Below are 14,535 nucleotides of genomic sequence, written 5' to 3'. Positions count from 1 at the left end.
CGTTGGTTGGCAGTTCTCTAGCATGACGGGACAGATATCCATGCTACGCATGGCGAACGGCTTCGCGCCGAACAGCACTCGTTTCTGGTAGAGGTATGCTGTAGAATTTTATACGCATGGTCTGAGACGGATACTGGGGACGATCGCCATGTTCACATACGTGGCCGGGTAATACTATTGTAGCATATGTACATACTAACAACGAATACGACAGACTGGATATCATGGTCTGAGATTTCCTTCGACGTAGGCAGCGAATTTGTCGGCAACGCTCTCCTCGCTCCAGTCCACCTGTCCCTTCTCGATCGTGCCCAGGGTGATGGCCTTCTTGTGTACAGTGACGAACTGTCGCTTTAGCCGCTGCAGCTCAGAGAGGGTAACATTGCGCGGAGGAAGTGTGATACGAGGTCTGAGCGTTGGGCTAAGCGCGAGTGTTATCGGTCCACCGGACAGTTGCGATGCAGCTTGTTCCGCCATGATCGCAGAGACCATGGCAGTTGCTGTGTTTTCTAGCGTTCTGAGTGCGTCCGTGGGGGCTTTCGGGACCTAAACTAGTTTTAGCAAATATCAAACGCTGTCTTCCCGACACGCTTACCGCTTGTGTGCCGGCATTGGGTGGTTTGACTGTGCCCTCCGTGACAGCCTTCCAAATGTCGTCTACTGGGACATCGTCGTCTGTCCATGGAACTGTCAATAGTGGGGAGTCCCATCTGACCATGGACGACGGTTCCTCGTAACGATGGATCAAATTATCTAATCTATGAGAACATCAGAGAGGGTAAAGGTATGTCGAAAGCCACATACATATCTGGAGGGTATTGTTTACCGTCGTCTCTTGACGCGTTCCACTCTTTGCAATCGTCTGGGGTGGCAACCACATAGACCTACTTGCCACCTGTCAAAAGCGCGGCTCTGTATCAAGGATTGATGCTGGGACTTACTGTGCAAACTCGTACTTTCATCTCCCTTGCGGCGCAGTACATCTGGTAACGGAAGCCTTTGATGTAGTTCATCGTATCGACGACGAGGATTGTATCTTGTCCCATTCTCCTCTGCATCGCAGTGAAGAGAGCCGCTCGAGCGGGTTTTTCCAGTCGGCCATCTAGGGAACCATAAGCCCAATGAAAACCCACGAGACCTTGTCGGTAGTACCGCCGTATACGCTGCGATCGATGTTCAACTCGTCATCAGAGATTATCGAGACTTTCAACCTCGGCCCCGAATAACTGGGTTCTTGCATCCGAGACTCTAGGTGTGCTTTGATCTGGTGAGCCCGTCTCGACTTTCCAGACGAAGGAAATCCAGATATGGTAATGAGGGCCATGAGAGATCGGGCTTGCTGTACCGACGATAAGTACAGTAGGTTATTACAGATGTTTTTATGATTGCGTGCTTTTCAAGCGAAGAATCGTGGTGGTCGGGCGGTCGATAGCCATGAGTCGAAAAGTGGCGCGGAAGTTGGAGACTTGCCTTTCTGATCCGATACATATGTTTGGCGCCCGAGCCACCGGTGGCACCACCTGGCACCGCTCGAACGGCTCTGTCTGTTACTGTCAACATGACAACATTGAACCTGTTACACTAGGTGGCAGCACGTTGTTGGCTTTTGCTCTCATGGCTTTGCAGTCACTTCAAGCTTGAGACACTGACTATTCCCCATTTGACCTCGTGACAAGCATTACTTAATGTTCCATGACGTGGCCATGACCGATACTACAGTATCTGATGAGGCTGAGAGTATGCCGTACAGTGTACAGTGCCGCAATGGCACCGCGACCGGTGCAGATGCTCGGGAAGACGACTCAAGACCATGTTTGTGTGGGCGTTCGGCCATCGTATCTCGCAGTGGACTGAACCTTCTACTCCATGTATACAGGTGCCAACGGTTCATTTCACTGTAAATGAGGCCGTGCGTTCATGCTATGTATGGATGCGTAGCCCGCCCGGCTCGGCGTAAGAGGGTGAGTATGCAGTTCACGAACCACCGACATGCCCTTTGGTCAGCAGTGAGCACACTTGCTTCATACACGCGGCTTGATCGGTTTGCTAAAATCGCAGGCGGATACGACAACGCCGCTTAAGCCGTAGTCGCTCCCGTAAACCCATGTGTTCGAGCGGATGCCTGGCAGGTTATGTATCTGTTCTTCTGCTTCTGATCTGATCATGGGGCGTTTCTTTAGATCCTGCGCGCAGTTCAATTCTCAAGGTTCTTGCTCAGCAAACATACCTACCCGTCGGAGTCCCGTCCAGCAAACAGATCCTTCAGATAGTCCCCGGAGTCGCAGTCAGTATGGAGCACGAGTCGTCGGTACGATTCATCGCCCGCGTGCCGTTTTTCCCGTGTCTGGGTGCATTGCGGCTTTCACGAGGCACATATGTTGTCCACTGGCACCCGCTACTTACGCGGCGCTGTTAGGAGGGCCCCGGGCCCCAGAGGGCCAAACACTTTCGTTCCTTCTCGGAGGTAGCTGACGTCCGACCTGCCACTCAACATACACAACAGTCGTGGAGTAACACAAGCTGTCTGGAACGTTGTCGATCATGCAGTAGGCAAACTGCTCGAAGCTGATTCCGCAGTTGTGAACTTCGCCCTCGGCTCCGGTGCCGACGCTAACTCGTCCATGTCAGTATGTGACTCCGAGTGCGCTAGGTGTTAGGGCGGGCCCTGGCGAGCCGTCCGACGGTTAATGAAGGCCGTTGCAAGCGCATTCGTGTCTCAACTTGGTCACTGAGGCGCATCTCAGCGTAGTGAAGCACGATGTCTCCGCAGGGTTCGCAAAGCCGAAGCCTGATATTGCCATCTGAGGTTTCCGCATAAGCGCGAAGACCTATTGCCAGGCGCAACAAGCTGACCGCAGGCCATATAACCCCCACCCGCGGTATCTGGTGCGACCCCCGCTTTTGCCCTGTTTTTTCTGATTACCCACCGACACACTACCAACAGGCGAGATGCAGGGCCGCAGTAGGATCCAAGACCTCCGCGAGCGTCGCGAGTTGCCACGACTGCTCCCTCTTCAGCAGGAGGACGTCCGCCCGCGCTCTGGCTTCAGATTCTTCTCGAGACGCTACGCCAAATGCTCCATAAGCTTACTGCTCATCTTGTGCGCTCTCGTGCTGCTCGCCCAGCTGTACTCGCCCGAGGCCATCGAGCACTTGTATGGGGACATGCGGGTATATGCGCCGACGGAGCACTCAAAGTTGCCGTCGCTCTTTGTCAAGTATAGCGAGGATGAGCAGCGTACGTCGAAGGAGAATCTCCTCCGATGGAAAGAGCAAGGCCTACAAGAACGCTACCTGCGACTACCTGCCCGGCGGCAGCGTCAGTATATCTGCACCATCACGCCGCCTCGAATTACTTACGGTTTTTTTCTGGCAGGTTCCGGCTGGGGGCCGTTCATGCAGGAGCTCATCTTAAACACCTACCTTGCGAATCGCATTGATCGCATGTACGTGACAGTGCGCTTGGTAGCCCGGGCGCCACTGATTGTCCCCCCGATATTGATAGCTTCGTATTGGATAACTTCACCTGGCATGAAGACGGGTGGATGGACTACGTGGATCATCGCCAAGGCCAATACTCTATGCCAGTTCAGATACCTGTGTCCGCTGTCATCCGAGGTATGATCTTGCTCTTTGTCGTACTCTGAGTAGTTGGACAATAGCTGACAACAAAGTTAGCGGTGACCCCTGCCGGCGTTGACCCGCAAATGATACGTGCGGTCGGGAAAGACCTATGGGACGAAGCATGCCCTCGCGGACGGATGGTGCATGGACTAGAAGCGCCACCTGTCGTCGGCAGACATCTGCAGGCTTCGATGCCCCTGAAGGAGGACGTGAGCGACTCCCGCAGCCAGTGCTTGGAGCTGTATGAATTCCCCTCTACTTCGAACGAGTGAGTCGCCTTTTTTATCCGCCGCAGACACGGTAGCGTCGGACAGAGTGACTGAAAGATCCACTAGCATGGGGAGCACGCTGCTCGACATCTGGCCAACGCTTTCGAACTCGTCCATCTTGACGCACTTCGGCTGGTCGCCGCTCGTGGAGCTGGCCTTCGACATGAACCGCGAACTGATCGCCCCCGTCACGGACCTAGAGCCCTATCTGTCTTCTTTGCCCTTCACAAACAGCTCCGACCGCTATCGACCGATCCCCGGTCTGCTTTCTCTACACGTACCGCGGGGGATCTACCAGGACTACTGCAGAGGTCTGGCCCCCGGAAGCCAGGGATTTACGGGCTTCAACGCCTTCCCATCGTTTCCCGACGTCTTCGACCCCGCGAAGCTCGCGCACCTCGGCGAGGCAGCCCGCACGGCGGTGTACCACCGTCGGTGCTATCCGATTATCCAGGAGATCGTCCGGCGCGTGGATATCGTCCGACATACCGAGGCGGGCAAGGGCCTCCGCGACGTCTACATCATGACGAACGCGCCGACGCCGTGGGTGCTCGAGTTGAAGACGGCGCTGCGGCGAATGGGCGGGTGGGCGAGCGTCAGTAGCACGAGAGACCTCGTGCTCAGTCGCGAGCAGCGGTACGTGAAGCAGGCGGTGGAAATGCTTGTGGCACAGCGGGCGCAGGTTTTCATTGGGAATGGGGTGGGTGATTCTTTGCTTGCGGACGATTGAGTGGTTCTAACTCAATACGATCAACCCATTAGTTCTCTACTATGAGCGGGCAAGTGGGCATGCTCCGGGTGGCCAATGGCTTGCTTGTTGAGTCTACGCGCCACTGGTAGGGTTCTGCGAAGAACTGCCCGTGGCGGCGGCACTGTGTAGGGTTCAGTGTGTTTATGTTGTTCTGCGTTGCTTCACACTCCTTCACTCATGTTTCCCTACTGGCGTACATTTTATCCAGTCGGTAGTATGTCAGCTAGTCGAAGCCAAATCAAAGCGAGCTTTGCATTGTCCTGTAACTCGTTCAATTGAGTCGGAGCCCGGCTTCCATATATGTGCGCTTCTTCCGTTTCGCTTGGACACAGGCTTGGACAGGCTTGGACCTGTTCGGAAGCAATTTCCCCTCGTGCCGGCGGCACAACGCTATACGCGATAACTAGCGCCACATGCGAGGTGGTCCGTGCGCATAGCCTGCGGTCTATATAAACCGTGCCTCAACAGCTCTTTCCCCATTCTTGTGCTCGGGCACGTACTGTCGCCAGTGAGGTCTATACCGAGGCACAGTCTTTTGCTGATTGCAAACTACACATCCGAACACGTCTGTTGGCTTCGGCCTCCAGCAATTTTTGGAAACCCCTTCCATCTGATGAAGACTATGGTCTGAGGATGTGTGGCGGGCGCGCGGCGGGTAGTACTGGAGTTGTACCAACATCTGCATAGCATGTATTTCGTAGTGTCTTTGCAATCAAACTGTGTACAACTGCATCTCGTGGCTTGGTTGTGAAGTGTTCATTGAGATGCAGAGCGAGCGTTGCACTCTTGGTCCCTATGTGAAAGCTGTCAGAGGCTCGTGCGGCTGAAGATGTTTCAGCAAGAATTGCGGCAGCTGTCAGACATGTGGCTCGGGTGTGGCTGGAGACGTTGGGGCTTCGCGTTCAGTTCCGCTTTCGCTTCGCGGGATGCTGGGTGGGACGCGCGGGCTTCGATGTGTGTTGTGCATTGTCTGCTGCCCCGCACTGGGCTGTGAGGCAGCTCCGGTTCATTCGTTGGTGATTTCCGCAGAGTCTAGATCAGCAAAATGGGCGCCTTCTCCAGGAACCCCGCGGGCCGTTCTCACGCGCGGCAGACGCGGTCGGCGGGATTGGCATCACAGGCATCTCTCCCCCAGAGCAACGCCGTCTATCGTTCTTCTTGCCCTCTTCGCTCCTTTCGCCCGCCCAGGGCTCGCCACCATGGCTGCTGTAGACGAACCAGTCAGGTCACAGGTGCGTCGGCGCGTCCACACTGCGTCTCGCGGCGCCGTTTTGATGCGCTACAGGACCCGACACAGGACTCGGTGGCAGCTGGCGGCGATGTCGCAGAAAGCACCGCGACCGACGCGCCGCCAGCCGACCCGCCAACCGAGGGGACTCAAGAGAATGGAACTGCGGGGGAAACCCACGCAGACGTCGCGCAGCCTGCTCTCGACCCCGTCGACCCGTCGCCCCCTTCAGATGAAATTAATGCCACCCAGGATGGTGCTTCGGCTTCACGACACTCCTTAATATGCGACGGTGTAGAGCAGGTCCCTCCCCAGCCGCCTACCTCGACTGGGCAGGAACCAGCGACGGCGACGACGGCTTCGTCCAACAACACGCACGAGACCCACACCGTACAGGCAGACGAGTCGGAGAAGGAGAAACCCACGCTGACCATAACGACGCCAAGGGGGAAGCGGCGGCGGGAAGCGCGGGAGGTGTCCGAGGGCGCACACACGGCATCGAGCACGACGGAGCGGCCGTCGACGCCACGCTCGGCGCGCACCTCGAGCAAGCGCGCGAAGACGTCCCTCCTTGCGAGAATCGTGCGGGCATGCACGTCTTGCACGCACCCGTCCGGGCGCAACCACGACATTGACCTCAGCGAGGGCGTGCGCGCGAAGGTGAGCGAGAAACAGCCGGTAAAGGACGGCGAAATGCAGCCTGGGCGAGATTCCTCCGACTCGGCGACTGGTGGGTGCTCAGCCTTCTCACTGGGTGTCCAGCTGACACTCTAAAGCACAACACACAGCGCTCACGATAGTCTCCCCTGCGCCCTCGGACGACACTGATGTGATTGTGCCGCCCACGCCCTCGCGCCTCCTCCCGCGTTCGGAGACGCATGGTGTGACAGCAGGCGCGGTGCAGCCGCCTGGTTCCACTGGACACGACCTCGTGGTAGCCAACGATCAGGGAGACGACTCTGACAGCTCGTTCACCGAAGAAGACGCCCTCAACCTAATCCACATCGACGCGGACACAGAAGAGCAGATGCTCATACAGAAGGGCGGAAACGGGATACCTATTGTTGTATGTCCTGATAGTCTGCATGTTTATATCTGTTTCCGACGCATATATGCATCCAGGACGGTATCCTGCGGCCCTTGCTTCCGCCCATAGCCCCCGAGTACATGGGGCGCAAGTGCCTTGTACTCGATCTCGACGAGACACTGGTACATAGCAGTCTGAAGGTCTGTCGCGGTGTCGGGCTGAATTGTGCTATATCTCATTAATTGCTGCGCATATAGCCTGTACCGTCACCAGACTACATCGTTCCTGTCGAGATTGAGTCCTTCTGGCACAACTTCTATGTACTCAAGCGCCCCGGGGTGGACGGTTTCATCAAGCGGATGGGAGAAATATACGAGGTGGTGGTATTCACAGCGAGTCTCAGCAAGGTGCGTCTCCTCCCCGCCGCATGTCGGTTTCTCCCGCAAATCAGCGTCCTTTGTTCATGTCCATGCCTTCCTCCTACGCGTCTGCTTCTGTGCTTTCGCTGTAACATAACAGTATGCCGATCCGGTCTTGGATAGACTTGACCCTGACCACTCAGTTGCCCACCGGCTTTTCCGTGAGAGCTGCTACAATCACCGAGGGAACTATGTCAAGGTGTGTTACCATGTCTTACGCTTTTGTCAGCTCGATTTAGCCGTGTTTCTTGTGTACAGGACCTCTCACAGCTCGGCCGCCCCATCGAAGACACGATCATCATCGACAACTCACCAGCCTCCTATATCTTCCACCCCAACAACGCGGTCCCCATCTCGTCCTGGTTCAATGACCCGCACGACACCGAGCTGACCGACCTCTGCCCGTTCCTCGCGGACCTCGGCGAGTCGGGGCACGACGTGCGGGGGATCCTCAACCCCGTCGCGTAGCCCGCCCGATGAGCGTGCCCGGCACGCGCCGCATGCGCACGTTGGCTGGCGCTGGTCGTTCCGGCCAAGTGCCAGTCGCGACATCCGTCTCCCGCGAGCTTTAGCTCCGGATACCGTTGCCTGGCCGCACATCCTTCCGACAGCACCTTCGCCGCGCGTCGGTGGGTGGTCAGGGTCAGAGGACCGGTGCCTCCTGCTGCTGCTGCGTCGCGAACGCAAAATTTTACAGCCCCCTTACTGAACAAGTCCTTCTTGCCGCACTTCACACCCATGTCATATACCCCGCAACAAGTGAGTACCCATTGTGCTGCTGGCGTCTTCAATCCCATTGACGCATGCTTGAACAGATTGCTCTCCTGGTAGAGTCGCCCACCTGGCGCATAGACGCCTTCTTCGAATCCTCACAACCACAGTCGCTTGCCTACCGCCGTTCTTTGCGCGTGTACGTTCTCGCCATCGTTCTCATGTCGCAGAGCGCGCGCTGACGTCCTCGCTCTGACACGCAGGTGCCACAGTTATTTATACGATACCCTCTTCCACGCTCGGGTTCCATGCTTGTCGTCTGTTTTGGCTACTCATGTGATGACGCACCAATACGAATACATGATGAGTTTCCATTCGGGCCTTCGTGTGCTGAGATTCGAGAACGCCACGGCGTGACTTTGCTCACGCTGCGGCAGCCTCCCCGTCCGCATGCTACTTACCTTGTTGGACAGACCTGCCGGCCGCTAGCTTCGGTCTCGCCGGGATGACACCGTGCCGCAGCTGCACGATGAGGTGCCTGAGAGCCCCTAGACATATAAATACAGGTGCCTTGCCAATCAGGCCGACGTCAGAGGCTGTCCCGTCCCCACTTCGCGGAACCTTTTCCTGGTTGAGGAAAGGATTCTTGCGTCTTACGCATGCAGCCGTGCTCGAAGATAGCGGCTTTGTCATTTCAAATCGTTACTGATATATATTCGTCAAACACAGTTGCTCTTGCTTGTTCCCCCCTCTCGATTCTCGCTTTCCCCCGGTTACACTGAGATACTCGCACAAGGCCCCCAACACGCAGGGCCAAATATCTTAAGCACATCTATCACCGTCTCTCCCGTTTTCCCTTCCCCTCCTCTACTTCATCATCCCATGGACTGAATGCAGTCTTCCGCACGCGCGGCAACGACTGGAGCCACGAGAGCCCCGGAGGTAGCAGTGTCCTGCTGGCCGCCTCCGGCCCAAGCGGCGCCGCGACGGCGTTGACATGCGAGGGCGACGACGGTATGCTCCTAAGTGACACTTCGCTCAGCGTGGGGAGACGCTCGAGGCTGGTGTTCGTCGAGCTGCCGAGCGCACGCTGGAGCGCCTCCCGCTCTGCCGGCGAGGGCGCGAACGCGCGCATGTTGATCGACGAGAAGAGCGTGTCGTTCTCGGGCGCGACGATCTGGGGCACGCTGAGCCCGGGCGGCTTCCCGACGACGGGGTCGAACGACGCGCCGCCGGACGGGGGTGCGGACTGGGGCGGGAAGAACGACGGGAGCGACTTCTTCGTGAGGCGGAAGACCTTCGCCTCCGGGTTGAGGCCCTTTCTCTCCTTCGGGTCCACAGAGTTCCAGCGACGATGAGCGATGCTCGTCTTGTCGTCTCCCTCGAGTGCGCGCACGTGCGACTTAACCTGCGGAATCGACTCCGGGTCGGAGATCGTTCGACTTGGCGCTGGCATCATCGTACGCGGGCTATCCAGAGTCTCGCTCGTCATGCGGCGCCTGACGGTCAGAGGAGGCAGGCGGATCTCGAAGGGGTCTTCCTTGTCGACGCCGTCGAACGACGGGTTTGTGATGGACGTGGGCGAGGCGGTGAACGAAGACGGGTGTTCGACGGGTGGCTGCAGGGAGCGGTGGGCACGCCAGTTAGGATCCATAACGTCGTCTGTGTCTGACTGGAAAGACCGTGACATGTCCTCCATGCTCGGGATGCTCTCGAGCGAGCTTATCAGGCTCGACGGAATGAGTGAGGTGCTCCGGGGCGAGATGGCCTCGCCGCCCTGCATACTGGCTACGGTCGGCTCGGTGTCAGTGTCGGCGAAAGGTGAGAAACGAGTCGAGATGGTCGAAGCAGAAGCCTTGTCAGCAGTGAGGAAGGGGAACTGAGGCCGCACGAATGCTTCGTTGCTGATACCCTCCGGGCGCAAACGGTCGCGGAAGTTGGAAATACCAGCGAGAGACAGTGTCATAGGCCTAGGCGAGACAGCTGAACTCCTGGGCTCTCGCGCGGGCAGAGGCTCCGTGACCTGCACAGAGGGCGTGAACACCTCCAGTCCACAAGACATGTCAGTTGGGAACGTGGGGAGCGGATCTTGCACTTGAGTTTGGCTTTGGCTGTAAGCGGTTGTGGGCGACCAGAGCGTCGCATCGTCCTCCTCAACCGTCGGCACGACGTGAAGAGGATAGAACGACCGGTCCTGCTTCCTCAGCTCCGCTTGCTCCTTTGACTTCTTGAGCCTCTCTTCTTCCTGCGCGATCTTCTCTTCGAGCTCCTTGGCACGGGAGCTCAGAGCAACAATCACGTCCTCAGCAACCTTGATCTCCTTCCGCTTCCTCTCCAGCTCCTCCGCCGCCTCGCGCTCCGCCTTCTCCCCCTCCTCCCGCGCTGTCTGCACCGCCTCCTCATCCTCCTTGATGCGCCCCTCCAGGGCCGCAATCTCCTTGTCTAGACGTTCAATACGCCTACTCGCGCTGTCGCGTGCGCTCTCAGCGACTTTGAGCCTCTTCTCCGCCTCTCGCTTCCCACTATCCGCTGCACGCTTCTTGTCCTCCAGCGTCTTCGTCTTCGTCTTGAGCTCCCCACGAGTCGCATCTTCGCTGCGCTTCCGCGCGCGGTGCTCGTCGAGCTCGCTCTGAATCGCTGCGTGCCCCTGAGCCGCCGCAGCGCGGAAGTCAGCAAGTTGGCCGCGGAGGTCGACTACGAGGTCACTCGAGTGGGCTATCTGCCGCAGAATCTCAGCGATCACGGGAGACTGGTCGAATAGCGAGGTGGAAGACGGCGAATAAGATATGCTCGGTGCGAGTTTGAGAGCATCACTAGAAGTGCACGAGGCGACTTGTGGTGATGTGTGGTTAGTCCGTGAATTGATTTCGCTGCGCGAACGATCAGCTTTCGGTGGCGTGGTCGGTGGGCGAGGCGCGTGTAGCGGTAGTGATGCAGACTTTGGCAGTGGCGGTGGTGTAGTGCTTCGCGAAGAGTTGGTTACGGTGCGATGCGTTGAGCGTTCTGTGCCTCTGAGCTTCTTGTCCGAGTCTGTAGTAGGCAAATGCAGAGAAGCCGCAGCAGCGAAAGGAAGGCCTGCGCAGGTAAATTAAATACGATCGGTGTGGTCTCGTGGCGACACGTACCGTCATAGCTTTCCAAACTATCCAGCGCCTTGAGATCCAAGATACCAGAGTTCAGACGTTCAGCGTCCTTCTGGTCAATGAGAGCACCGTGCCACCATGCTCGGATTGTGCCACCACGCCACCATCGTCCGAACGCACCGATGAACCATGAGTCGTTGGCCGTTGATTGAGCGGCATCGGGTCCCATAGTGGCACTGCCTTGCGAGCTCGGAAAGACGGCGGCGATAGTCAGGACACCAAAGCTATGGAAAACATGCTTAGGGGTGCGCAAGGAGATAGAGGCGCGGTTGATGAAATGGAAAGGTGATTGTGTGTCGTGATCTCTGCCAGGTTTATGTGCGATTGGGAGCGATCGCCGAGAACGCGAGACGTGTGTGCCGCCGTCCTTGGAGTCGGCCTCATCGTCCTGGCTGTTCTCATCGAGCCGCTTGAGGTGTAGTCGGAAAGATTGTTCCGTGAGGTAGTGTCGAAATGAATTCTCCGATGGGTTGGTGAGATAGGCTACATGACGAAACGACCACGAACGAGTCGTAAAGGTGCATGAGGCCAAGGAGAGGGGGTCCACTCGTAAGATGCCAGACGAATGTATTGAAGATAGCACACGTACCCAGGACCAGCAGCACGATCACGAATACCGTGGCGAAAAAGACCGTGCGCATATCGACCTTACGGAGGAACATGCCTACCGAGAGGTAGGGATGCCCCCCGTAGAACATCGCACTTAGCCCACCAAAGACCATGGTGAGTGCGAAAAGCAAGGGGCGCCTCCCCTCAGGGTGTACGCGGGGTTGTGTGGCTATGCCTCGAGGCGGGGCGAATGCAGGCCGTTGCGTGAATTGGGTGGCCGACACTGTTGCACGGGGACGAGCGAGCGCGTCCCCAGGCTATATGCGATGAGACAGGGTGGCGGCGACGAGAAGGACAACGGCAGAGACGGGCGTCGACGCACAAATACCCTCCAAAACTTGCCCGGCCACACCCATCACATGACCCTCCGCCCGACCCGGGGCGGTGCCCGGGGCGCGCCCCGGCTCCGAACGCAGCCGGATCACCGCCGATCTTCCTGCCACCAGAGGCCCCGCCTCGCCGTCGCACCCATCGTCCCCATCGTCGTCGTCGTCGTCGCGAGCGGCGGGCTCGTCTCTTTCAGCTCGCAGGACATCGGCTCCCCGCTCTCCAGCCGCTCCCACCATCTGACGGACCTCAGTCCATCATCTTCCATCTCCCGCGCGCCAGCAGCATGCCTTCGCGAACAACACCTGTTGCGGCTCTTGCTATCGATGTCTTCATGATGCGCAATGGCTCCATCTCGCAGTCCACGAGGCCTTTTTGCGCCCCCATAACCAGCTAGATCGACGAGTTCATTCCTCGGTCCCACATGAACTCGCGTTATCTGCGCCGGGATTGCCTTTCCCAGCCTCGACACCTAGTCTGCTTCAAAATGTGGGCCCCATACCGTAGCAGCCCTTAGGCGGAGTTACATAAGCTTGTTCATCTCCGAAACGCGCGTGTAAATCTCGACGCGCGCGACGCGTCCGACGCGTCGCGTCGCCTCAGTGTGCTCGTCTCCTACTACTACCACGAAATCCTGTATGGTAGGCATGTTCTAATAGAATGTCGTACAGCGGGAACTTGCCAGGGTCATCTCCGCCGTCTTTCACTTCATTCAGCTCCCCTGACGGCCTCGCATTCTGTCGCACCATCGCGTCGCAGTGTCTGCCATGGGATCCGCACGATTACCAACTCGAGGGCGCCTGCAAAGCATTGGACGGCCTGGATGTCTTTGCGATCACGCCTACAGGTTCAGGAAAAACAGGCTTCTTGCTGATTTACATTCTAGTGGCTCGGGCAATCGCCTATAACCGTTCACTGTGCCCGGAGCCCTTACGCGCGCGGTTCAAGGCCAACCCTTGTATGATGGTCATCTGCCCTACGAAGGCACTCGAACATGACATGGTGAGTACCTATCTTGTATCGCAGGTATATATGTGTCTGACTTCGTTGTCTCAATCGCAGGAACCCAACTTCCAGGCGGCAGGGCTGCGCACGCTGGTCATTAACGCGGACACCACAAGAGCTGCTCTCGCGCGTCGCGACGACGTATGGAAACTCGCCGCTGCGGAGCGAGATGTCATACTGCTCTCTCCGGAACAGCTCGCTACATCTGGCTTCCGCCGGCTCATGGACGACAGGACCTTCTAGTAGCAGGTACGCTGTATACTTTGAATGCGAGGACCCCGCAAACGTAAAGACCATGATCTAATGATCCATAACTTGTCATTGACTGAACGGTACGGCGTGGGAATTGAACGATCACTGCACGTACCTTCAGAGCCTCATACGCCCAACATCACCCTCGCAGGTCGCTAGCACAAACTCTCGCAAGACGACGGCGTCGCGCATGAGGGCGATTGACTGAGCAAGAGCGCGATCACCCTGAAACTCGTCAGGCTCGGACAGCGCGCTCTCCTCTCCTGCCGCGGACTGAACCGCTTGCTGCAACTCGGAGGAGCGCGAGGATGTGGCTGCGGTGAGAGGCGTCCAGCGAGTTCCGATCGGGACAGTCTTCTCCCATGGCGTTGGCTTGTCGACTGGCCCGTCCGGCGTGGGGTTCAAGTTGGATGGCAGCATCGTCTTGCGGTCACAATCTGATTGTGCATGCATCGCCCGTTCGTAACCGCGGCTGGTCGAGTAGGCGCGATAGAGTGAGAGCGCTACATCCTCTAACTCACCGAGTGATGGCAATGTCTTCTCCGCACGTTTTGCAAAGTATGTGAATAGATCAGATGTGTCCCAGTGCAGACTGGCCGAAACACAGTTAAAACACAGCAGCATTACTTATGCCAGAGGACAGTGACGTACCGGAAGCAGTCCAAAATGCGTGCATCGAGCACCGTGAATAGTGTCTCCATGCCCTCATTGTAATCGACCTTACTCAGGTTCGACGGAGGCTTGCGTCCCATTTTATTTGCGCTGTGTCCGAGTGTTGACAAATCTTTGCTCAAGGGCAGTCCCCAGTGCCGCGAAAAGATGCGTCCGAGGTCTGTCCAGCCTGGCCACTCAGCGCTCAGCCAGTACGACGACGACTACGGCTCATAATTAACGAGTTGTGATTAAATCATGCACAGATCTGAGGGCAGCCACAGGCCGACCTGCCGTAGCCACCGGCAGCTGCCGTAGCCACCGGAATGGTTCGGCCATCAGAAAATGGATAGCGTAAGGGCTGCTCCAGTATCAGAGGCGCGTTTTGAAGCAGACCCTTAGAAGACCGCCCCACTGACCGTCCAAGAGGTCTTCTTTAAGGTCTGCCTAGGGGAGACTACTCGACACCCACGTCGAGAAGCAGCGTCGCTACCTTGGCGTTGTCGAATCGGCACCGTC

The 14,535-nt window shown here is 57.5% G+C and overlaps 5 protein-coding genes across 5 annotated transcripts; 2 read left to right on the top strand and 3 right to left on the bottom strand.

Moving 5' to 3' along the window:
* Positions 1 to 222: 222 nt before the first annotated feature.
* C8Q71DRAFT_905851 (chromatin associated protein KTI12) lies at positions 223 to 1,437 on the bottom strand (the record flags this gene model as incomplete). The annotated part of the gene is made up of 5 exons (XM_047928907.1): positions 1,153 to 1,437; positions 942 to 1,102; positions 805 to 884; positions 596 to 758; positions 223 to 546 (listed from the first exon to the last, which is right to left on the bottom strand). Exons 1-5 carry the CDS (start codon positions 1,322 to 1,324, stop codon positions 223 to 225), a joined length of 900 nt encoding a protein of 299 aa, XP_047781035.1. The 5' UTR covers positions 1,325 to 1,437.
* A 1,031-nt stretch (positions 1,438 to 2,468) lies between these two features.
* Positions 2,469 to 4,910, top strand: C8Q71DRAFT_748801 (uncharacterized protein). The gene is made up of 7 exons (XM_047923166.1): positions 2,469 to 2,886; positions 2,945 to 3,319; positions 3,377 to 3,446; positions 3,506 to 3,618; positions 3,679 to 3,892; positions 3,960 to 4,593; positions 4,656 to 4,910. Exons 2-7 carry the CDS (start codon positions 2,950 to 2,952, stop codon positions 4,731 to 4,733), a joined length of 1,479 nt encoding a protein of 492 aa, XP_047781034.1. The 5' UTR covers positions 2,469 to 2,886; positions 2,945 to 2,949; the 3' UTR covers positions 4,734 to 4,910.
* Positions 4,911 to 5,843: 933 nt separating this feature from the next.
* Positions 5,844 to 7,786, top strand: C8Q71DRAFT_855909 (HAD-like domain-containing protein; the record flags this gene model as incomplete). Its single annotated transcript, XM_047927235.1, has 7 exons — positions 5,844 to 5,876; positions 5,930 to 6,602; positions 6,661 to 6,938; positions 6,995 to 7,099; positions 7,157 to 7,306; positions 7,419 to 7,517; positions 7,577 to 7,786. The coding sequence occupies 7 exons, from the start codon at positions 5,844 to 5,846 to the stop codon at positions 7,784 to 7,786; spliced, it is 1,548 nt and encodes a 515-aa protein (XP_047781033.1).
* Positions 7,787 to 8,436: 650 nt separating this feature from the next.
* Positions 8,437 to 12,082, bottom strand: C8Q71DRAFT_905847 (uncharacterized protein). Its single transcript, XM_047928906.1, has 3 exons — positions 11,762 to 12,082; positions 11,155 to 11,655; positions 8,437 to 11,104 (listed from the first exon to the last, which is right to left on the bottom strand). Exons 1-3 carry the CDS (start codon positions 11,892 to 11,894, stop codon positions 8,865 to 8,867), a joined length of 2,874 nt encoding a protein of 957 aa, XP_047781032.1. The 5' UTR covers positions 11,895 to 12,082; the 3' UTR covers positions 8,437 to 8,864.
* Positions 12,083 to 13,482: 1,400 nt separating this feature from the next.
* C8Q71DRAFT_855905 (uncharacterized protein) lies at positions 13,483 to 14,117 on the bottom strand (the record flags this gene model as incomplete). Its single annotated transcript, XM_047927234.1, has 2 exons — positions 13,483 to 13,957; positions 14,017 to 14,117. The coding sequence occupies 2 exons, from the start codon at positions 14,115 to 14,117 to the stop codon at positions 13,483 to 13,485; spliced, it is 576 nt and encodes a 191-aa protein (XP_047781031.1).
* Positions 14,118 to 14,535: the final 418 nt, after the last annotated feature.

This window comes from Rhodofomes roseus, assembly GCF_022264815.1.
Source record: "Rhodofomes roseus strain CIRM-BRFM 1785 chromosome Unknown C8Q71scaffold_6, whole genome shotgun sequence".
NCBI lineage: Eukaryota > Fungi > Basidiomycota > Agaricomycetes > Polyporales > Fomitopsidaceae > Rhodofomes > Rhodofomes roseus.
The sequence above is the reverse complement of the archived record's forward strand: the minus strand, read 5'-3'. Positions and strand labels throughout refer to the sequence as shown.